This window comes from Ceratotherium simum, chromosome 22 (assembly GCF_057802395.1).
Source record: "Ceratotherium simum simum isolate JZ-2026a chromosome 22, ASM5780239v1, whole genome shotgun sequence".
Classification (NCBI taxonomy): Eukaryota; Metazoa; Chordata; class Mammalia; order Perissodactyla; family Rhinocerotidae; genus Ceratotherium; species Ceratotherium simum.
The window spans coordinates 56,257-80,159 of record NC_141921.1 but is presented as its reverse complement, the minus strand read 5'-3'; the positions used below and the strand labels follow the sequence as shown (position 1 = coordinate 80,159).

The 23,903-nt window shown below is 37.1% G+C and overlaps 1 protein-coding gene across 2 annotated transcripts in view; it reads left to right on the top strand.

The window, feature by feature from the left end:
• HOOK1 (hook microtubule tethering protein 1) overlaps window positions 1-17,705 on the top strand; it is a 72,976-nt gene extending 55,271 nt beyond the window's left edge. For both annotated transcript variants that reach the window (XM_004438620.3, XM_087445831.1), the window contains 5 exons: window positions 81-163; window positions 803-903; window positions 3,558-3,659; window positions 11,870-11,938; window positions 14,100-17,705. In XM_004438620.3, the coding sequence (XP_004438677.1) occupies window positions 81-163; window positions 803-903; window positions 3,558-3,659; window positions 11,870-11,938; window positions 14,100-14,270 (526 nt within the window). In that variant the 3' untranslated portion in view covers window positions 14,271-17,705. The remainder of the gene's footprint in view (window positions 1-80; window positions 164-802; window positions 904-3,557; window positions 3,660-11,869; window positions 11,939-14,099) is intronic.
• The last annotated feature ends 6,198 nt before the right edge of the window (window positions 17,706-23,903 follow it).

Genomic DNA, 23,903 nt, shown 5'->3' with positions numbered 1-23,903 from the left:
ACAAATGTTATTTGGCAGAAATCAGTTTTCATTCTTAGGTGTGTCTGCCTCCAAAGCTCCATGCTCTTTCCACTACTTAGGGAAAAACTAACAGAGGTCCATGAAGAATTACAGAAGAAACAAGAACTCATTGAAGATCTTCAGCCAGATGTAAACCAGAACGGTAGGTATTTGTGAAAACCTGGATCAGACTGTATGTAAGGACTTGCCCTTTTTAGTTGAAGGATGCAAGAACTGTGCATAAGTCTTTGGACAGTACATAGATACATACTTTGCAAATAAGAACCATGATAATTTTTAGTGATTTAAGTAATCAATAAATGATCTAATCTTAAAGCAAAATAAGTAAATCTAATAAAATGAACTGATTGATATATAGGAGTATCAAACATTGTAAAATATAATACACTTAATACTGTGGAAATGTAAATAAAATAATGATTTATAATCAGATTAAAATGAACTTCAAACATACAGAAAGATTCTTTATTTTCTCTTATGATAGTTGTGCTTTCATTGTAAGGTGTACTTGCTCCTCGAAATGCTTCATAGAAAGGAGAAAAAAAGCCAGATAAAGCAGATTGTAGATATTTTTTGAGAAAAAGTAATATGAAATGATAAGGGATGTATTGGTGATAGTTCAAAAGTTTTAGGTAAGAATTCACTACAAAGAAGAAATAAAAGGTTTCTCTTTTACGTTCTCTTATCAGTCTTTAGAAGCTAAATATGATAAATATAATTTTTCTTTGAGGATGGAGTATTCTAAATAGGTAATCATGTTTCATTTCATTTTCAATAATAGTACAAAAGATCAATGAACTTGAAGCTGCTCTTCAGAAGAAAGATGAGGATATGAAAGCAATGGAGGAAAGATATAAAATGTACTTAGAGAAAGCAAGAAATGTGAGTGACTGTTCTTTCAGAGCTCCAATCTTTGTGATCCAGATTCTAATTAGGCCTGTTCCACCTGATTGTATTGCTCTTCTCATATCTGCATCACGTCACTTAGCTCCCCACTACCCTGCCTTGCTGATGAGGTTCCTGGTGTGTCCTCACGCTCGCTTCCTCTCACTCAGCATCAGATAAAAAACACATGAACTGTAGTGACCTCATTAGAGAAAATGACTGCTGTAATGTATGGAATCTTTAGTTCTTAAAGTGAACATTTTTTGTGAAAATTTCACTTTTGTGAAAATTGAGCTTTACCAACTTGTTTGAAATTGTTTTAGCATTTAGTCTAGATTAGACAAACACTATTCTAATATCCACCAGACTGTTCTTTTTTCTTATTTCATACTTTTTCTTAAATATCTGTAAGTACTATTCTCATAAATTCTTTTATTTCCGTGAATACCATATATTTTCCTAATTAACTGTAAGTATTCTCTCTCAGAGAATGCTAACATACTCTTTCTATTTACTGAAGAAAAGAAGAGAATTTTATAACATCTTTGAAGTATTGCTGATATAGCTGCCCTTTTTATGTTTTATTTATTTATTTATTTTTTTTTTTGTGAGGAAGATCAGCCCTGAGCTAACATCCATGCTAATCCTCCTCTTTTTGCTGAGGAAGACCGGCTCTGAGCTAACATCCATTGCCAATTCTCCTCCTTTTTTTTTCCCCCCCAAAGCCCCAGTAGATAGTTGTATGTCATAGTTGCACATCCTTCTAGTTGCTGTATGTGGGACGCGGCTTCAGCATGGCCAGAGAAGCGGTGTGTCGGTGCATGCCCGAGATCCGAACCCAGGCCGCTAGTAGCGGAGCGCACGTGCTTAACCACTAAGCCATGGGGCCGGCCCCAAACTTTTATATTTATTAATTAAGGTGTAAATATTACCTACAGCGGCAGATAAGCCCCAAGTTCTCAAGGCTTAACAAGACAGAAGTTTACTTCTTGACCACATGAAGCCCAGTCATCAGGGAAGGGCTCTGCTCCGTGCAATCATTCAGAGTCCCTGGCTGACAGAGGCTCTGCCTTCTTCAACATAGGGTTCCCAAGTTCACTTGACATCGTCCAACTAGTGGATGAAGGAAGACAGCCCAGTGCAAGGGAGATATGTAATGGGTCAGGCCTGGAAACAGGGTAAAGCATTTTCATTCTCATTTCAGTGGGCATAACTCAGGCACATAGCCACACCCAGCTTCTAGGGAGGCAGGGTGTGGTAAATATCCAAGCAGTCTCTGCCATGGTTCAATTTCTCTCAGTTACAAAAGTATACATGCTTTTAGTAGAAAGTATAAAATACAGAAAGGCTCCCAGAGATAACTGCTGTTAATCTTTTGGTGTATTTTCTTAACAGTGCATTTTTTTCAATGCATATTATCTCTATGGTTGTTGATTATAGTATACACACACAGTAATTGTATGATTATATCACGTATGATTTGTATTTTTAAACTTAAAATAGTAATTTCTTCATGTTAAATAAATGAAATTTAATATTTTTTGAGCACATCCAGCCAAGCCCTGGATATACAGCAGTAACCAAGACATTCACTTGCTTATGGAGCTGACTTTGCAAAATAAAAGAATGGCTACATAATATTCATTGAGTGGGATATATCATAGTTTACTTATTCATCATCCTACTGTTGGAAATAGTCTATTTCCATTTCTGTTTCTTTTTTGCTGCTAGAAATAAGGCTCTAGGCAACATATTTAGGCAGACAGCTTTCCCTTTATTTTGATTTATTATCTTAATCTTGTTCCTGCTTTAATGGGTCAAATGGAAGTATTGAGTCAAAGGATAAGAACTTAACCACTATGCCACCGGGCCGGCCCCTAATCTTCTTTTTTTTACCGTTATAAATATAGGTGAAATTTTCCTAAATCATTAAATAATTTTAAACCTTTTTTAGTAGCTTTGTAATTACATTATATAGATGACCTTATTGTTGGAAACTTATTTTTGCTTATAAATTATGCCTGACATTTCCGAGTTGATTTCCAACCATACTGCTGTGTACATACTTTAGTTAAGTCTCTGAAAAACATTCTGATCAACTATCTCTTTTCATCTAACTTTTAGTAATTTACATAAATGTGGTTGAGCACCCTAGGGTTTGCAGACAAAATCACCAATGTCTGTTATGTTGATCTTATATATTGAATTACATTTAACTAAATAATGGTAGTAAAAAATATTGTTGCTAAGAATTTTTTGTTACTCTTTGTCCAATCAGCAAGTTCCCATATAATTATTGAATTCATTTTAATTTTTAAAAAATACTCGAGTCAGATAAATGTGGAAAGGGTTATTTCAAGACCTCAACACTCAAAGTTTGATAAGGCTAAATAACTATCCCTGCATTCTCAGCTTTGAAGAAAGTAAATTGGGGATGGGGATCTTCCCATTTTTGTACTGAATTTTATATCATTTCTTGTTTATAGAATGTCATTTTTGTTATTCAAATTAGACTGTAAAACAAGCCATCATTAGCTCCTGGATCGCTTTGTGGAAAATTTTCCACTTACATATATTTTATAGGCTATGTCTTGTTTCAATACTTGATAAGATAGAGTGAATGTAAAATATTTTTTCTTTTCTTTAAACAGGTAATAAAAACTTTAGATCCCAAATTAAATCCAGCATCTGCTGAAATAATGCTACTTAGAAAGCAGTTGGCAGAGAAAGAGAGAAGAATTGAGATTCTGGAGGTAAAGCTTCCATATTCACGCATCTCCTCTTAATTATTCTGTGTAATCATGATAATTAACTGCTGTCATATATTTGCTATTAATGATCAAGTTGCACAAGAAGTTAGAAACATCATGTTTCAGCACTCCGCATGTTTACTACAAGGCATCTCACTATCCACAAGATTAGTCTCTGTGAGTTTATGTGCTCTGCTGCACTGTCTCTCTCTCCTTCTTAACCAGATTTTTCTTCTCTCTTATCTTCTCCCTTTTTCTCCCTGAACCTAAACAAACTTAGTTGGAATTCCTGGGAGAAGGAAGTACTTACAGAATTCCAGTAAGCCCTTGGACTAAAGTGGCGGTCTTGGTTATTAATCACACAAAGTTGTGTTAGTAATGGCATGGTGTTATTAGTTAGCTGAGTCTTTAAATTTTAGTTATTTTTGTTTAGAGATTACATTAGTTTTACTAGCTGGGTTAGGTGTGTCAGTACGATATTGTATATTCTTTGATTTTATAACTGGGCATGTTCTAGTTTCCTTTGCAAAGTGTTCTGCAAAACTACTATTTTTAATACAATGGTGAGATTTGATGCTATTTTTGAAGTCAGTATGTACTTCTTCATACTAACATATGCATAATTGCAGAGCCATGTTGAGTTCTGTATACTAGTGTGGCTGCAAAATAACCACTAACCATTTTATAGATAAGAGACATAAGGTGAATTTTACTTGAGCCAGGGTGAGGATTATAACCTGGGAAGGCAGTTTCCACAAAGGAAGAAAGCACTCCAGAGAAGCATGGTGTTCAGTACAGTCTTCTACCTTTTTAGAACAAAGAACATACATTAAACATACCAAGGGTACATATTGATCAAAGTTTCAAAGAAGTATTCAGCAGCAAATTAGCAGGTCAACATGACCTGATGTCTGGAAAGGGACTAGCATGGGCATTACCAAGAGGGCATTACCCATGCTGGCATAGGAGAGGAAGTATCCACTTTTATCTTAAGAGAGTGCATTCTTTACTTTAATGGTTAAGCAGATTTACAATGTATGTTTGATAGGCCATAGTGAGGCTTCTTTAGTTCAAGCTGAATCAGTTTTGAACCCGAGTATTTATGCCATATACCTCAGTATGTGAAAATCTCTTGTCATTTTCCCCTTTTAATCAACAATCTTTTGATGGAAAGTATTGATGATCAAAATATTGTCCCTCAGTGCTAGGGTGGTTGCTGCCTGCCCTTGGTCCATCATGTCCTTCGGTGCTAGGCTTTTATTTCATTGATTTGCCCAGTTAACCATGTTGGGGGTAAATAGTCGGATATAGTTGACAAACATAGAGGTATATATTAACAGGGGAAGCGTTTCATAGGTTATGTAATTTGTCAATTATTTTTAGATTATTGCACAAACGTTGTACATGTGCTTTTACATGACTTCCTATGGTTACATTGTTTATAACAATTTGAGAATAGATAATTCAATACTTGGAATGATTAGTTTAAAATGAATTCTTAGGCATAGTCTTTATCAGAAAAGGAAATTCTTCCAGTGTTGTAAGATTGATTGACCATCTCAAGTCACTGAGCAACCATTACTCTAGCCTGCATTCCAGTCTTACAATACTGAGTGAAGAAAACAGTAATTAGTTTGAATATTATGACTAATAGAAAAATTCCAAGAAATAATGGGAATAGGAATTGCAATCCATATTGCAAAAGGGAGGCAATACTGGAAGTGAGCCAATGAAACAAATTAAGACTAGGTATAGGGTCACTTAGGGCTTCCACTTGCTTTTTCATGTGCTTTAGCAGAGAGGACACATTGGAAGATTCATCAGATATCAAGACACAGCAGTCACTTTGAATGATTGCACATGTACCACCTTGGGATGCAGTTAAAATATCTAAGGCCATTCTATTTTGAGGGACAGCCTTTCTTACTAAACACATTTCAGTATTTAATAAGGCTAATCCTGCTTGACTATCATTAAGGGCTTGTTGAGTAAATTTAGTCAGGGCTTCTAGATGTGATATGACATCTTCTAGCCCCAAAGAAGGAACAAATATAGCTGCTAGGTGGTTTCATACCAGTGGAACACTGAACAAGCCCATCTGGCCTTAAGGAGAGGAAGATTGGCAGCAGTTGTTAGCACACACAGATCATTGCTAAGATATTTATATCCTTGAGATGGTAGCATTTGAACAGAGTTCAATTGCTGTACCTCAAAGGGTCCCTTAGGAAGGGGAAAGTGACCTTGTGACCCATGAAGTGTTTTCTTGGGATTATATTTAGGACATATAGTACAATGAGCATATTCTTTATGAGCCACTGTGGGAGAAAGTTTTCAAAAATATTGTTTTCCCCATAAAATCACCTTTTCAGGTGAGTAATGGGTAATTGATGTATTTGCTGGAGCAGTGGCAATTGTGCTCTAATAGGCACTGTGGTTTGTTATCTGACCTGAACCACATCTGCATGGTACCGTCAAAAATTCCCATTTTTTGTTGTCATATTTGTTTTCTTCTGTGGTGATTTCTTGAGCCTGTGGAAGGACATCTTTCCCTGGGTTAGTAGGGTTAACAGAGAGCAGTGGACATTCTCCAGGCTGGACAGGATATCCAGCCTGGTTATGTCCCTACTTCTCTTTTAAGTAAGACCCATCTGTAAACCAAATTAGATAATAAAAATGCAGTCATGGTAATTTTCCTCCTGTGGTGCAGTCATGGTAATTTTCCTCCTGTGGTGCTGGAAGCAAGGTAGGAGGGTTAAGGTAATGAATAATATTTACCTACGCAATATAACCTAAGAACGTTTATGATCATTTACTTGACGTTGCTTCCCATGCAATTTAACATACCAAATAAACCTAATTAGTATAGTATCTCACTCTTTATAGCAAGAGAGAACAAATTCTTTGACAAGTCCCAGGACCCATTAGAAATTTTCAAAGGTTCTTTCAGGTCAAAAGAAAGACTTTATTTAGCATTTGGATTTTTGGAGAAGTTTGTCAAAAATATCAAAAGATTTTAAAACACTTGGTCCAATGAGAAGGAGTGCTTAGTTATCTATTTAACCAGGATGACAACAGAAGATGTTAAAGGCAAACACAGAAGGTAAAACAGTTGGGGGGAAAAAAAGTCTTTTAATAGATAGGCTCAACTTTTTGGACATAGAAAATTATTTTGATAAAATCCCTGCTTTTAGGCAGACTACTCAAAGGTAAAGAAAAACCTTTTATAATCTCTTTATCAAGAGCAGACTAAAAGTTAAAGAAAATTATCATTTAAGAGAAAGAAAACTCTAATTTTAATTTTGCATCTGCTTACTTTTGATATTAAAACTCATTTACTTAATTAAATTTATTTTAATCTTAGCCAGCTTGACCATGCTCAAAATTATTTCCTCAAGGTTCCTCTTCCACAAACCTTTTATAACTTTTTTTTTTACATTCAGAATTTGTCCTATGCTTTCTTTCCTTCCTAGTATTTTAGGACAAATTTATTTTTCTTAACAAAACAAACATATCTCTATTCCTTAAATCTTCTTTACTGAAAACATACATCTTACTTTCTTTAATTTTTATATTGGCATCCCGTGGATTGGCAGATCCACAAATACTGTCTAGAAACATGCACTTTCTCATAGAAAATTTCTCAGTGTGGCACAAACATGTTTATTAATAAACCCAGTATTTTCTAGTTTCTCTGCAATAAGGAGCCAAAGGTAAATAAATCCATGTTTAGTAATTAATATCTAATGTTATATCTTATGTGAAAATGATCTGGATACTCAATAAATTTTATCATTTAACTTGATTTAACAAAACTAAGATTTTAAGTTACCAAAAAGGTTTTGAAGTTATTTTAGGTACGTACACCATAACATACAATTATTGTAAAAAATTCACCTGAAACTTTTGTCTTTTTCACATCTATTTAGTTTACTTGTTCTCAATAATTATTTAGATTGCCTACGAGACTTCATGAGACATTAGGCAAAATTAGCTATCATTCTAAGTTATTATCTTTGCTAACAAGTTTTGTAACAGAGATAACATGAGCTATTTGATTAATAACCCAGGTAGAAAAAAAGCTGCATGTCTGCAGCATAACCAGTGCTGATAACTTTGAAGACATGCTTATTTCAATCAAACCAAGAAACTTAAATAAGCTTTCGTTTACCAAAGATTATTTTATATCACATTAACTTGAAAGACATTTGGGTTATTTTCTGTTACATTTATATAAGCACTTACTTTAAGCCAATTAAATAGGGCTCTTTCAGAAATTAAACCATCTGCAGGTAGAAACATATCTATATTTATAATATAGAAACACATTTATAACATACATATATCGGCACACACATAAACACACAGTCAGATGCAACAAAGATTTTATAGCCTCCGTTTTTAAAATTTTCCTTAGATTTTTGGGCAAGGGTGCTTTCATAACAGCCTGCATCTCTGAAGGCTTCTTTTCTCTTTTTTCTTTCAGTCTTAGGAATCTGGATATCTAGATAATAGCTCCCAGAGAAGTCACAAGTTTTTTTGAGATAAACAGAAGTTTAGTTACTTATCAAAGGACTGACATACCCATCCAATTACCTTGTCCTTAATTTGCTTCTTTCCCTCTGGGTACATAGTTTTATCTTAATTTAGGGAAGAAGGCCTAAAAAAATATCCTATCAGGCTTTGAATATCAGCTTACAATTTGGCTGAATTTTTGATCATAAGTTGCTAAATCCTTTCAAATATCTTGTCAGGTTTCAGCCAGGACAAACAGTAAGTATACCTAGCAGCATTGAACACCTTCATTAATCTTCAACATAGCAGTTTCCCAGGAAATCTCTCAGAATCTCATTAATTTGGGGAGGGGCTCATATTGGGCCCTTCTTTGAAGGTAGATTATGGGGTTGTCTGTAAAACCGTGACTTAATAAGTAGACTTCTTAAATGATCTTACCTAATTGGCACATTCCTTCTAATGGCCACTGTACAAGTTTTGGAGGCTCAAAGGAGCCCCAAAGTGGCCACTGTAATTTTAAATTATTCCAGGTTATCTTGATTCAAAGATCCAACCATTTATCCCCATTTTGTTAAGCACTTGCAAGTATCAGATCCATACGTACTGTGCATGAAGTCAACCAGAGTTCTAGGGGGAGGCTACCCATTCTGGAACTAGTTGGCTTTCAGAAGCAAGATTTCTGTTTTTCTTTTAGTTTCGTTTTACTACAAAGTCTGAACAATTTCTAAGGACAGTTTAGTGGGTCAGAGAAAAGGTCGTGAACACTCTCTTGTCGAGGTTTCTTTGGCCAGCAGTCAGTCAAGTCGAAAACTACCGTGGGGGCTCGGAGTATGTGGATGGCCAGTCCTTATGTGCACATCCTTGCATGAGCTGTCAGTTACTTAAAGTGAACAATCATGGTGGAATTCCCTATGGGACCTCTGCACGTCATGAGGCTCAACCTAGACACTCCCACTAGGTTCTCAGTTGCCTGAGGACACCTTACGGCTGGGAGGAGCTGGTATCCCTTCTCTTTGGAGCTGAATGAGTTTTCAGTCTCTCATTTTGCTATTAAACAATTTGTTCAGACTTTATGGACACAATTTTTTCCAATTTAAAGCCAAATTGAAAAGGTCCGCCTGTCCCCTTCACTCTGAAATTCCCCAGAGGTTGCTCTCACCTAGAAAATGTACCAGTACCCCCTTAAGACACCTAGTCTTAAGACTTGAAACAGCTCAAGTAAAAGTCCCTACAGCTTAAATAAGGAAGTCTGGGTTTCAGGAGAAACTCACTGGGGGCACCTGAAGAGTGCTATGAAGCTGGAAGGTCTCAGTGGGCCTGAGTGGTACCAGTTCAAAGTAGATTCCAGGTGGTCTCCAGGGGATGGTCTCCAGGGGGTTTCTCTGAAATCTTGCCAACTACACCACGAAATGTCAGTGCAAAATAACCAATAACCATTCTATGGATAGGAGAGGTAAGGTGAGTTTTACTTGAGCCAGGGTGAGGATTATAACCCAGGAAGGCAGTTTCCACAAAGGAAGAAAACATTCTGGAGAAGCATGGTTTTCAATACAGTCTTATACCTTTTTACAACAAAGAAAATACATTAAACACACCCAGGATACATATTCATCAAAGTTTCAAAGAGGTATTCAGTTGCAAATTAGTAATCAATGTGACCCTGGTGTCTAGAAAGAGACTAATATGGGCGTTACCAATACTGGCATTGGAGGGGAAGTATGCATTCTTATTGTGAGAGTACATTCTTTCGTGGTTAAAGATGTACAATGTATGTTTGATAGGCCATAAGTCAGGCTTCTTTAGTTCAAGCTGAATCAGTTTTGAACCTGAATAGTTACCCCATATACCTCAATATATGAAAATCTCTTGTCACTAGCCTTGAAATTCTCATAACTGATAGTTGGTTTCTTTTTAAATCAACTAGGAATGTTATATTTCAGAGAAACACATTGTAGTCATTTACCATTTTCTTTGTATTATTTCTGAGCCAGTAGATATGGACTGTGGTGGAAATATTTTGCTTAAAGACTTTAACATCCAGAGTACATACCAGCCTTATGTGCACTTGCTGTAAGTGCTTGTTCAGGCCATGTCAAGTGTTGTAAAAAGCACTGGATAGAGATATCTCTCTGAAGAAATACTATTCATTCTTCAGGATCCAGCTCAAATGTCTCTTCCTCTATAAAGCTTTCCCTAAGGACTATAAAGCTTTCCCTGTATTCCTTAGGGCTAAGTTAGTTCTGACTCCATAGTGATTCCATGTACTTTGAACTCATGAATTCATCCCACAATAACACTGATTTTCTTTTTGGCGTGTGTCAGAGTGTCTTGAAGGCAGAGGCTGTGTCTTATGTCTCTGTACCCCCAGCATTAAATATGACATAAATCGGAGGCCAGGGTTCCAGCTTTATTGGTAACTTATCTCAAAGTCACCTCTCCTCACTTGTCCTCAGTCTCCTCGTCTGTAAAATAACAAGAGTTGGAATGAATGATCTCTGAAATCTCAGCCGCTCTGATTATTCACTTCCCAGTGAAAGCCAGTGAGAATGTACACAATTGTCAATGCTTGGGGTACAGTTCCCTAACAAGTATGATTACAAAATGGTGCCTCTAACTGTAGGGCTCTGAGGGAAAAATTCAGTTCAGTCACAGCAGATGGGCCTTTAATGTATGTGTATTCCTCAGTACACACACTGAAAAATGTAAAAAGGAGAAAAGTCATGTAAATAGCAGAGGTTATTCTATCTGCCATCCCTCTCAGGGAGTCTTTGCCTGGAGTGGATGTCAACCAAAAGAAGAGCCTCTTGCCTCCCTCATTCCTGTTTGCTTTTTGAATCATGAGCATCTTGCTGTGGGAATGTTCAAATGTTTCAAGATTATAACTTTTTATATGAGCCTACTATATCTAGTGCTCAACAAAATTACAAAATTGGCAGTATTAGAGTAATTGAGAAATGGATGCCAGTCTCTAGGATGGCATGCAAATATGGCCACAAGCAATCGAGTATACAGGTCACCAAGAACTGAGAGAGAAAAATTCATGCTAAGCTTTATAGGAGACTGTAAAGGATTTTCTGGGGTATTTTTTTACTACATCATCTTTCTCGTTAGTTTTGACTCCTCCATAAGTGCAGCTCTGTTTTGTCATGTAAACCAGTTGTTACTTTTTCCTCTAGACATAGGGGACAGTAGCATAAGAATCAGTAGTTTCCTGTTTGTTCTCGTTGTTAATGTCTATTCTACCAGTAAAATTCCTGAACTAAAGATTTGCTGCTAACAATATTATTCTTTCCTAAAAGTGTTGTGCATGCATTTCTCCACGATTCAGTTTACATTTTGACTATTTGATATACCTCACAGTCCAGTCTTCAAATTCTCTCAATAATGAGCATAGTGAGGGCCGGCCTCGTGGCTTAGCGGTTAAGTGCGCGTGCTCCACTGCTGGCGGCCCGGGTTCGGATCCCAGGTGCACGCCGACACACCGCTTCTCTGGCCATGCTGAGGCCTCGTCCCACATGCAGCAACTAGAAGGATGTGCAGCTATGACGTACAACTATCTACTGGGGCTTTGGGGGAAAAAAATAAATAAATAAAAATTAAAAAAATAGTAATAATGATGATGAGCATAGTGAAAAAATGATTCCATTTTAGTAATTTGGGTTGATTTCTGGGATTTTAATAGTCTTTATATCTTTTTCCAGAGTGAATGTAAAGTAGCAAAATTCCGTGATTATGAAGAAAAACTCATTGTTTCTGCCTGGTATAATAAGGTGAGTTAAAATTCCACCAATGATTGGATGTGTAGAACAGTGTTTATCAAACATTTTGACCATGAACCACAGAAGGAAATATATCTTATACCACGAGTCAGCACATATACATGTTTACATCGGTAACTGAACAAGAGTTACCCTGACTGTGCATTGCACTCAGGTATTTTCTGTCGTATTGGCTTCTGTTTTTTTAAAATGTTGGTCACAATCCTAATTAACTGTATATTTTAGTTTAATATTTTTAGTTGACTTTCAAAAATCACTACAGTGATTTTATAACTCATTAACCTCTAGTTGACGCGCATGAAGCACGCACAACAATTTATAAATGTTTTTAAATTGCCTTATTTGAGCTAAAATATTTAATTTGTGCTTCATGAAGAGTTTCTGTAGAAATATGAATATCTAGATAATGCAAAATTAAGTGCTTCTAGTATTCAGCATTTATTTTAACATCCCCTAAAGCCTCTCAGTGTGTCCCTTAATGTATTTTTTTTTAACCCAGGAATACTCTTCAATAATTGTCTATCTGTCCTAACAAGGAGAAAATAGTGTAAAATAATTTGAGGGGTCAGCCCCATGGCGTGATGGTTAAGTTTGGCATGCTCCACTTCGGCGGCCTGGGTTCATGGGTTCTGATCCCGGGTGTGGACCTACACTACTCATCAACCATGCTGTGGTCACGACCCACATATAAAGTAGAAGAAGATTGGCACAGATGTTAGCTCAGGGCTAATCTTCCTCAGCAAAAAAATAATAATTTGAAATGTATTTTATTTTGTCATCCTTAGTATTAGTGGGATGTGTCCAAGAGTATCATTTCATGTTATGAATGGTTCTTTTGAGTTATTCTAATCAGCTAGAATAGATAACAATGGAGCCATTGTCTACCTTAGCTCCTGCTTCTTTAGTATGAGAGAATATCAGTTTATAGACTGCCCACACAGGTGTTCTTCACCACATAGAACTGGTTGTCCTTCCTCAAACATGCCTTGTCTTTCATTCCACTTTTTGTGCTCATTTCCTCCCTTCACTTTTTTGGTAAAATCTGGCTTAATTTAGCAAAGCCTCGAAGGAAATTATGTGTGAAGTGTCCTTCATGGGTTAGTCATCCTAGTTAAGATAGGGGGCTGTGTATTATTTTCTTTCTTCCTCTGTGGCCCCTTGATACATAAATCATTAAAAATATTAGAGCCAAATAATGCATTATTTATTCATTTTTCAACCTATATTTTTTGAGCTTTGAGTATATTTGATGTATTGTACTAGGTACTAGTGATGCTAAGTCCAGTAAAATTGTGTTATGTGGTCTAGTGAGAGGTAATGACTTCCCTTACAAGAAACCCAATAGCCATAACTACAGTAATTTGTCATATATCAATATATAGATAGACCATAGTAAATTTGAACTATACTGGTGGTTCTCAAACTTTAGCATGCATCGGAAGATTGTTAAAACACAAATTATTGGACTCACCTGCAAAGCTTCTGATTTAGTAGGTCTGAGTAGAGTCCAGGTAGAATATGCATTTTTAACAAATTCTCAGAGGTGCTAATGTTCATCCAGGGACCATACTTGGAGAACCATTGATCTAAGCTGTTCTGTTGTGCTATGTCTGCTCATAGTGGGTGGAGGGATGGCCCAAACATAAAAATATGCTTTGGAACCTTTTTAAAATTGTTATAATTAAGCTTAAATCTGGAACATTATTTTAAGCTACTGTTTTTAATAATTTCAAATATAGTGGATTAAAATAGAGAAACTGGGGGGCCGGCCCGGTGATGTAGTGGTTAGGTTCATGCGCTCCTCTTTGGCAGTCCAGGGCTCACAGGTTCGGATCCCAGGCATGGACCTACACGCCACTCATCAAGCCATGCTGTGGTGGTGTCCCACATACGAATAGAGGAAGATTGGCACAGATGTTAACTCAGGGCTAGTCTTCCTCACCAAAAAAAAAGAGAAACTGGGTTTTATGCCTTTGTTTTCAGTCTTGCTTACTAGCGTTACCATCTGCAGATAAATTAGCTTCTGAACCCTTATTTTTTCCTACAAAAATGAGGAAAAAATAGGATTGTTTTGAGGATTAAATGACTTTATAGATGTGAAAAGCACTTTGCATACTCTAGTTATCTTATTGATTCATTTGTTTTTGTTCAGAGTTTAGCGTTCCAGAAACTGGGGATGGAGTCTAGACTTGTGAGCGGCAGTGGTGCTGGCCAAGACACTGGTGCCTGCACCCCTGCACGGTCTTTCCTAGCACAGCAGCGGCACATCACCCACACCAGAAGAAACCTCTCTGTTAAAGTTCCTGCTGCAACAGCTGATTAAACTGCAAAAGAAAACAAAAACAGAAGTGCCCTTAAAATATTTTGTACCTTTCAACTAACTATCAGATTGAAAAAGAAGTTTATGATGCTGGATATCAGCTATTTTAAAATCAAGATGCATGAAATTAATTTTGCCAGCTTACTTTGAACACAAAATATGGAATTAGCTATCTCTCTGAGGGAGCACAGTTGAATAATTTGAGGATGTAATTAGGCACACACCTCAACCAAACATTTGTCTTTTGAGAGTATTATAAATTCAAATTGACCGTGTATATTTTAGGTTAATGTTTTCAGTTGTGCCAGTAGCTTGGTTGATTTGCTATGTGTAATCAGTTGTATGTAATTTAAACATATATCTATATTTGTTTTATTGTTCTGGTCCATATGAAAATAGTCATGAGGTAGGCACATGGAGAACTATACAAGAGTTATATTTTTTGACTTGATACATACAAGGTTTTACCTCTCTCCTCTAACTCTGTCATTGAATAGGTATATTTTGTCATGTAACAGAAGATAGAACATTTGGAAGATTTGACTACTGAAATGACTTTGTCCTAGTAAAAGTGACTAATTGGAAATTTTGCAGATTCAGAGAGGTCACAGTTCTCCTATGTCCCTACTATAAACAACGGCTTTTGTACAATATGGTTGAAATGTTGAAGGTATGGAAATGAACTGACTTTTATAAGAGGTGACTTTCTGATGGAAAGCAAACTAAAGAATATACTTTGTGTGAAGCATCCACATACTTTTTAATATAATTCATGAAGATTACAATTTTATTGCTTTAAAGCATAAAATTATCTGGGCTTCTGCTAAAAAAAGATGCCTAATAGTTTTGCCTGTTCATCAAAAAGAGGTGGTGCAGTGATGAAACAATTGGAAACAGTTTGATTTTGTTTACTCACTAAGGAATCTGTCTTGGGCTGTGTATGGTATTGGGTTCGTTTCTGCCCAAAGCTCTTATTTTCAAAGGTGTTACTTTCTAGGTTTTTTGGTCATTTTTAAGAGTCACACTTTGAAACTTTAATTTAGGTGAGTTAAATCTGTGCTGTCCAGTGTTGTAGCCACAAGCCACATATGGCAATTTAAATGAATTAAAATTAAAAATTCAGTTCCAATAAAAATTGCACCAGCCACATTTCAGATCTTCAGTAGCTACATGTGGCTACTGGCTGCAATATTGGACAGTGCAGATATAGAATATTTCCATCATTGCAGAAAGTTCTATTGGACAGCACCATTCTAAATCTGTTTATAATAACTTGGAAATACTCTTTGATGTTAGACCACAAAAATAAAAAGAAGAAAAATGTTAGGACTACTTGAGATATGAAAAGGAATTGAGTTGTGATGTAACTAGCATCTTGTATTCCTTATAGTTGAATACCTTCTATTGTGACATTCAGTTAATCTTTCCAGTGCTGTTCAACAGCTACATGCCTATCAGCATATGTCTAGACCAGGGGTCAGCAAACTTTCTGGAAAGGGACAGATGATAAGTATTTTAGTAAATATTTTAGGCTCTGTGGGCCATATGATCTGTCACCAGTACTCAACTCTGCCATAAGTGTGAAAGCAGCAGCCATACACAATATGTAAACAAAATGGTTGTGGCTGCATTTCAATAAAACTTTATTTACAAAAACAGGTAGTAGGCCATATTTGGCCTGCAGGCTATAGACCTCTGGTCTAGGTTTTATTCTTAGCCTTTCTTTGCAAATATGAGTGTTGTTCCATTTACAGTATTATTCATTTAGATACTTGGTTTTTAGATTCTTTACCAGTAAATTTTTTCTAGTCGCTAAAACTACAAGAATTTCATACTGTATTTGGGTCTCTGAGATTAGGGAGCATCTGTCAGGATATTTTGTTTTATCAGGGTTACTTCTGTTCACTACCTCTTAGAGTTGGATGTTTTTTATCGGTACAATTATATTGTTGATTTGCATTTTCATATATTCTTGTAGCCTCTGCTTGCCTGTGACTTTTAGTGAAGTAAAATAAGCCTTTGAAAATACTGCAGCATGCTAATTAAGACTTTCTAAATATTATGGCTTTTTGGATATTTTGGTCAGTGTAAGTCATCTGCCCCTGTGGTGTTTACTACTTGCTTATATTGACATTTTACAAACTCTTCAAGCTCCCTTTTAATGAAATTTATTGTAAAACATCAATTTCAATAAATTAGTATTTTCACAGTTCAATTGCTCTTAAATTTTCAATTATTATACTTGGAATTTCTACGTAACTGATGCAATTTCTGAATAAAGACATAAGGCTAGATTCTTTTTTCTTAATAGAGGAAAAGCAAATTTTGTGATCTATCACTTTTCTAGGTGGTAGGTAGAATTTCAAATGCTTGATATATAAGTATTTATGAAAGACTAATATAATTTCACGTTTTGTATTATTGTGATTAATCATGCAGAAATTCAGGAACTGATCAGAAGTGAGATTCTTTTCCACATCTGGTTAATGTAGTGAGATTGACACCCTGTGGGTGGTAAAGCACTATAAATATTCATCATGAACCATGATTTGTACATGTCTGTGATGTAAGTGAGGCTGGAGTGCATATACTAGGGAAGAGCAATTCAGCATTTTTATCTATTTTAGAAGGAATTAAATGTCCCAGTGATGATAGAGTAAAACCACAGACCAGTTTGGAAAGGATCTTTAATTTTGAGCGTCTGTTCTAAGGAATATTAATTCCTTTCTCTTTTTAAAATAAAAAGTGTGTATAATTATGACAATGATGTTTATCCTGAGATTAACTTAATGTATTGAGAAATATTTGAAGTTCACTCTATTTTTTCGATGAATAAGGCAGTTGAACTAATGATTTAGTATAGATTAAGAATTAACATCTAGAAACATTGAGTATCCTTCATTAAGATGTCATCATCTTTGATAACTGGCATGCTAATTTGAATGTTAGATAATGCTTCTATATCTACACCATTTCTGTGTAGTGGCACATCTGGCCCTGTGGCCAAGGTTAGGTTCTCTGTATTTAATGAGAAACGTTCATATGTAGAAATGGGTGTATATGGTTGTGCATACATTCTTATTATGAACCTGTACATTGCAAAGAAGTAGTTTGGAAATTTGTAAAGCACAACCATAAAAGAAAATAGTGTGCAGTTATTAAACTTGATGTAGCTTTAATGTTTAGTTTATAAAAGGTTATTCCTCTTTTCTATGACCAAGACTTTGACACTTGAAAAATAGAAGCAATACCTGATTTATTTTTGTAAGTATTTGGGATGTTATTTTAAATAAATGATTGTCCAATAACAGTATAATAGTTGTGAAATGTTTTAAGTAAATAAACTTTCTGATTCTGTGTCTGATGATTATGATGGATTTTTAGTGGGTACAAGTGCTCATTTATTTGCTGCTTTAAATAAAGGACTTAAAATATTTAGATTGGCAAAGAGTAATTGCATTAATTTAATTTTTATAATTTTGTGTTCCTTTTGAATTTTTTTGGTGAAGAAGATGTGTTAAGTGAGTTTTGGTGTGCTCTTTTATGTCTCCAACTTCAGCACTGGAATCTAGACATTTTGCGTTATCTTGGAATCCAGAACATTTCTGGATTTTCTTTGGCAGAGACTGCTACTTATCCCTTAATATCCATTCTCCCCTTTTCCTTTAGTAACAAAACCCCATATTTTATCTTGTTACATTTACTGTCCATGGGGGAAAGAATAACTACTTCTCAGACTCCCTTGTAACTAGGTGGGGCCACTTTATAAATTCTGGCCAAAGAGATGTGAATAGTAGTGATGTGTGCCTATTAACAGAATGGTCATGCTTTCCTTAGCTCTTTTCCTCCCCATCTGGAATGCCATGTGACTGAGGGCAACCCTCAGGGACAGTGGAACAACAAGGAAGGAGGAACTTGGATCCCTGAAATCACCATTTAGCTGTCTTAGCTGTGGACTTCCAGCCCAGATTTCTCTTGTTTAAACCATTTTTCAAAGCTAATTTATTTTGGGGTTTCTTTCATCCAGCATCCTAACTTATTTCCCAATCTATACACATATGTCAAAATGAATTGTGAAATGAATTTTTAGAAAAGCACAGGTGTTCCATGTTCTTGGAATGTCTTGGAAACATTTAATTCTGTTGCTGTTAATGCAACAGAAAACAGTAAATATTTGTTTAATCACATGAATGAAGATAATTTGCCAGATATGCAAAGATGGAGACAGAAGTGAAGTCCCATCTCATTTTAGGTAGATCCTCATCATTCCAAAAGACCATGATTCTATAAATTTAACTTTTTGAACTGTACAACAGATGATGGGCCAACATCATCAGATAATTTTGTGACTAGTTCACTAAGAGCGACCTAAGGTTCTAGACCTGCACATACAATATGTTGACTGCTAGCCATATTGGATATTTACACATAAATTTTCATTAAATTTTACTCCCTTATTTCAGCCACACATAGCTTAGTGGCTGATATTGGACAGTGCAGATAGAGGATTTCTATCAGAAAATTCCGTTGGACAGCTCTGTTTTAGATGTCTAGTTTGAATGTACATGTTCTCCATCTCTCTGAAGGTCTGGTGATATGGGATCACAGCAATGTAGGGAAGTGAAACTTTCAGACATCACCCCGCACATGGTGACATGCTCAGGGATAGAGCTGCCGTTGGAGCCTTCAGCTGGCTGTGGTTTTGATGGTGAAGCGCTCCATTCCCTTGCCCACTTGGGCTGCAGCAACTTGCTATCAGTAAGTGGTAGAAGCTGCAATTTAGGCCTCTTGCTTCAACGCAAACATTCTCCTCTTCCATGAATCCTTCCAAGATTTCAAACAAGGTGAGAGATCCATTTTTCTAAAACTTCCAAAATCTTTGTCTTAGTGACCTTAATGTGATCCACTTTTTTTATTTTAATGTATCTGTCCCACTAGACTAAGTTTCTGGAGGTCAGGGGCCATATCTGGTTCATCTGTTTCCCCTCCAGGACTTGGCACAGTATCTTCTACACAGTGAACAAAAATGTCCTAGCTGAACTAGACTTGCTGATGATGCACAAAATATTTTCTTTAGAAATCCAGTCTCAAGATACTCTGAAGAGATCAGGGGAATGCATTGGAAGGATCATCTGAATAGACAAGAATTTAAGAGAAAAGGATTTTTATTTCAGCCCTATGACTAACCAGCACATATCCCTAAGCTTCTTCCCTAGATTTATTGCAAGTCATATTTTTATAACAGCTTTACTGAGATATAATTCACATACCATATAAACTCTTTTAAAGTGTACAAGTTAGAAGTCTTTAGTATATTCCCAGTTGTGTGACCATCACCATTCTCTAATTTTAAAACATTTTGTCACCCCAAGTAGAAACGCTTTACCAATTAAGAATCATTCTGCACTCTCATACTTAACCTTAATTCTTTAGATGTGGTTTCTTTAGGTACTTCGAACATACTTATAATAGCATTTAGGTCAGCAAGATGATGGAATAGGAGACTCTGGACTTGCCCTCCACTCATGGACTCTATGAATAAACTGCTACACATGGATCAATACCTGAGAGAAATCCAGAAATTAGTTGAGAGACTCCTTAACACTGGATGACTAAGAAAATATCCACATTGAAACAGGTAGGAAAAGGTGAGACACACTCTTGCCATAAACCCCACCCTCAGCTAAGTGCCCTACTATTGAGAGGAAACCCCCAACTACCAGCATCTCCCTGAGGAGTGAAGGGTTTGGACTACATATTTAGCATCTCAACTTTTATGGTTTCTTGCTGAAGGACTGGCTTTGAACTCACCCATCCCTGGGAGCTGATGGTGCCTGGTATTTGCTAGTCCCCTGGGACCTCAGAGAACAAAGAGGCACTTTTAAATGGGTGCACAAGCACTTTCTGTGGCTCTTACCCCTGGCTCAGTGCTGAGTGAGCAGGCAATGAAGCTCATCTCCCAGCTTCTCCCTGGAAGGGGTCTGACTGCACATCTAGCACTCTGACTTCTCCAGCTGCTGCCTGAGGGTCTGTCTTCTAACTAGCCTGCATCTTGGAGCTGACAGGGTAGGCAATTATTAGTTCTCTGGGAGCTTGAAGAGGCATGTGGCCACTTCTGGTGGCATTTCCCCTTGGCCTACTTCAGTGGAAAAGACAAGACTCCAGCTTCTTGGAAGGAATTCAACTACACTTATAGCACCCTGACTTTTCCAGCTTCTGCCTGAGAGTCTGACTTCTAACTTGCCTGTCTCTAGGAGTTGACAGGGCGTGAAATTCACTAGTTTCCCAGGGTCTGCAGAGAAAGAAGTTTTGAAGGGCCCCGCAGAGTCTTCCCATGACCCCTCCTTTCAGCTCACTCCAGCAATAAAACCCAGTGCCCAGCATCTCTCTGGAAGAGATTAGACTGCATACTAGTGCAGCCTGACTTTTCCAGTTGCTGCCCAAGAGTCTGGCTTCTAACTTGCCTGTCTCTGGGAGCTGACAGGACAGGCAATGACTAATCACTTGGGAGTTCGAATGGGTGCATGGCCGCTTCCTGTGGCTCTTCTCCCCAGGCTGCTGCAGCAATAAAATGATGCCCCCAGCCTCTCCCTAGAAGGAGTTGTACTAGGTTTTAACCCACCTGTCTATGAAAGCTAACATGACATAGCATTTTCTAGGACCCTGGAGGCAACAGAGAACAAAGCAGACTGTTGAAAGAGTGTGTGGTTTGAATAAGGGTATAGGAATTTGCCACAGCCCCTCTCTCCAGGTCAGTGCAGAGCAAGTGAGCAGTAAACTCCAGCTTCTCCCTAAAGAGAGAAGGAATTGGACCACACCTAGTGCCTCGACTTTTCCAGCTTCTATGTGAGAGACTGGCTTCCAGCTTGTCTGTCTTGGGGCACTGATGGGACTTGGCATACCCTATCCTCCTAGGGACCACTAGGAACAAAGATGGCAGTTTGAACAAGCACAAAGGTTGGAGAGGAATGCGGAACATCTGGCCAGGCTGATTGGTGTGGTTAGTCTCCTATAAGACGCCAGTTCATGAAGGCTGGGAGATGTGGGTGTTTTATCTAATGTGCAGAAACAAACATAAAAAGTCAAGGAAAATTAAGAAAGAGGGAAATATGATCCAAATAAAAGAACAAGATAAATCTCCAGAAAATGACCCTAAAAAAAATGGAGATTTATGACTTACAAATGAAAAAATGACTTACCTGACAGAGAATTCTAAACAATGGTCAAAAAAATGCTCACCCAAGGCCAGGAGACAAATCATGAACAATGTGAGAATTCAACAAAGAGATAGAAAATATTAAGAAGCACCAAACAGAAATCATAGAGCTGAAGAACACAGTAACTGAACTGAAAAATTCAACAGACTAGATCAAGCAGAAGAAAGTATCAACAAACTAAAAGACAGGTCATTGGAAATCATCCAGTCAGAGGGCCAAAAAGAAAAAAGAAGGAAAAAGAGTGAAGATAGATAGCTTAAGGGACTTATAGGATACTCATATGCCAGTCCCAGAAGGGGAGAGAGAAAAGGGCAGAAAGCTTATTCAAAGAAATAATAGCTGAAAACGTCCTAAACCTGGGAAAAGAAACAGACATCCAGATTCATGAAGCCCAAAGGATACCAAATAAGATGAAAAAGACCCACACTAAGACACATTATAATCAAATTGTCAGAAGTTAAAGGTAGAATTTTGAAACACCAAGAGAAAAGTGACTTGTTACATACAGGGGAGCCTCTGTAAGACTATAAGAAGATTTTTCAGCAGAAATCTTGCAGTTCAGAAGGGAGTGGGATAATATATTCAAAATGCTGAAAGAAAAAACCTGCCAAACAAGAATACTATACCTGACAAATCTGCCCTTCAAAAATGAAGGGGTGATAAAGATTTTCTCAGATAAACAAAAGCTGAAGGAGTTCGTCACCACTAGACCTGCCTGACAAGAAAGGCTAAAGGGAGTTCTTCAAGTTGAAATGCAAGGATGCTAAATGGTACCAGAAGAGCATAAGAAAGTATGAAACTCATCCGTAAAGGCAGATATATAGACAAAAACAGAATACCATATTACTACCAAAGTGGTGCACAAATCACTTTTAATTCTAGTATAAAGGTTAAAAGACAAAAGTATTAAAAATAAATATAAATTATGTTAATGGTTACACTATATAAATGTAAATTGTGACATCATTAGCACACAATGTGGGGGGAAGCAATATAACAGTGTGGAGATTTGTTTGCAAGTGAAGTTGTGATCAGCTTAAAATAGACTGTTATAACTATATTTTATGTAAGCCATTTGACCATTGTTTAGAAAACATAAGTTTTCTATGTGGTTAACATAGAAAACTTATAGAAGTTACACAAAAGGAAAAGAAGAAGGAATCAAAGCCTAATAATACAGAAAAGCAACAAAACACAGAGGAAGACAGCAGGAGAAAAAAAGAAGAAAAGAACTACAAGACAAATCAGTTAACAAAATGGTAATAGTAAATCCTTCCCTATCAATAATTATTTTAAGTGTAAACTGATTAAACCTTCTAATCAAAAGATATAGAGTGACTGAATGGATAAAAAACCAGGACTATACACTGTCTACAAGAAACTCGCTTTATTTATTTATTTATTTTTTTTGAGGAAGATCAGCCCTGAGCTAACATCCATGCCAATCCTCCTCTTTTTGCTGAGGAAGACTGGCCCTGGGGCTAGCATCTGTGCCCATCTTCCTCCACTTTATATGGGACGCCGCCACAGCATGGCCTGACAAGCCGTGTGTCGGTGTGCATCCGGGATCCGAACCCAGGCCGCCAGCAGCAGAGCGTGCACTTAACCACTGCACCACCCGGCCGGCCCCAAGAAACTCACTTTAGATTCCAGGACACACATAGGCTGAAAGTGAAGGAATATTAGAAATGGAAGATATCCCTTTCATTTGGCAACCAAAAGAAAGCAGAAGTGGCTATACTTATATCAGACAAAATAGACTAACTCAAAACCAATCTAGAACCAGCCCACAATGATTCTACCTTATGTTATTCACTAACTCACTATTTATTGAGCTGTACCATGTTCCAGGCATTGTTCTTGGTACTGAGCAAGACAGATACTGTTCCTGCCCTCAAGGAATCTATCAGTTAACTATTGCTGTGTAACAGTGCACCTCAAAACATGGTGGCTTAAAACAATAACCACTCATTTAACTCACAAATCTAGGGTTGGCAACTTAGGCTGGGCTCAGTTGGGCAGTTCTCATCTCAGCTGGGATCACTCATGCATCTGCATTCAGCTGCTGGATATGCTTGGGTCCAGCTTCTCTCAGATGTTTTATGCACAGCTCTGGTGGTTGGCCAGCTGTCGGCTAGGACAATGTGACAGGAATCACTGGGCCATGTGTCTTTCATCATCCGTCAGAGTAATATGGGTTTACATGGTGGGAGCAGAGTTCCAAAAGAGCAGGCAGAAGCACAGACGGTGTCTTGAGTCTTAGCTCAGAAAAGTCATGTCATCACATCCTATTAGTCAAAACTAGTCAGCAGACCAGCCCAGAGTAAAGGGAAATGTAAATAGATTTCATCTCTTGAGGGGAGAAGTTGTAACGTCACATTGAAAGGGGTGTAAATACAGGGAGGGGAATTATTAGGGC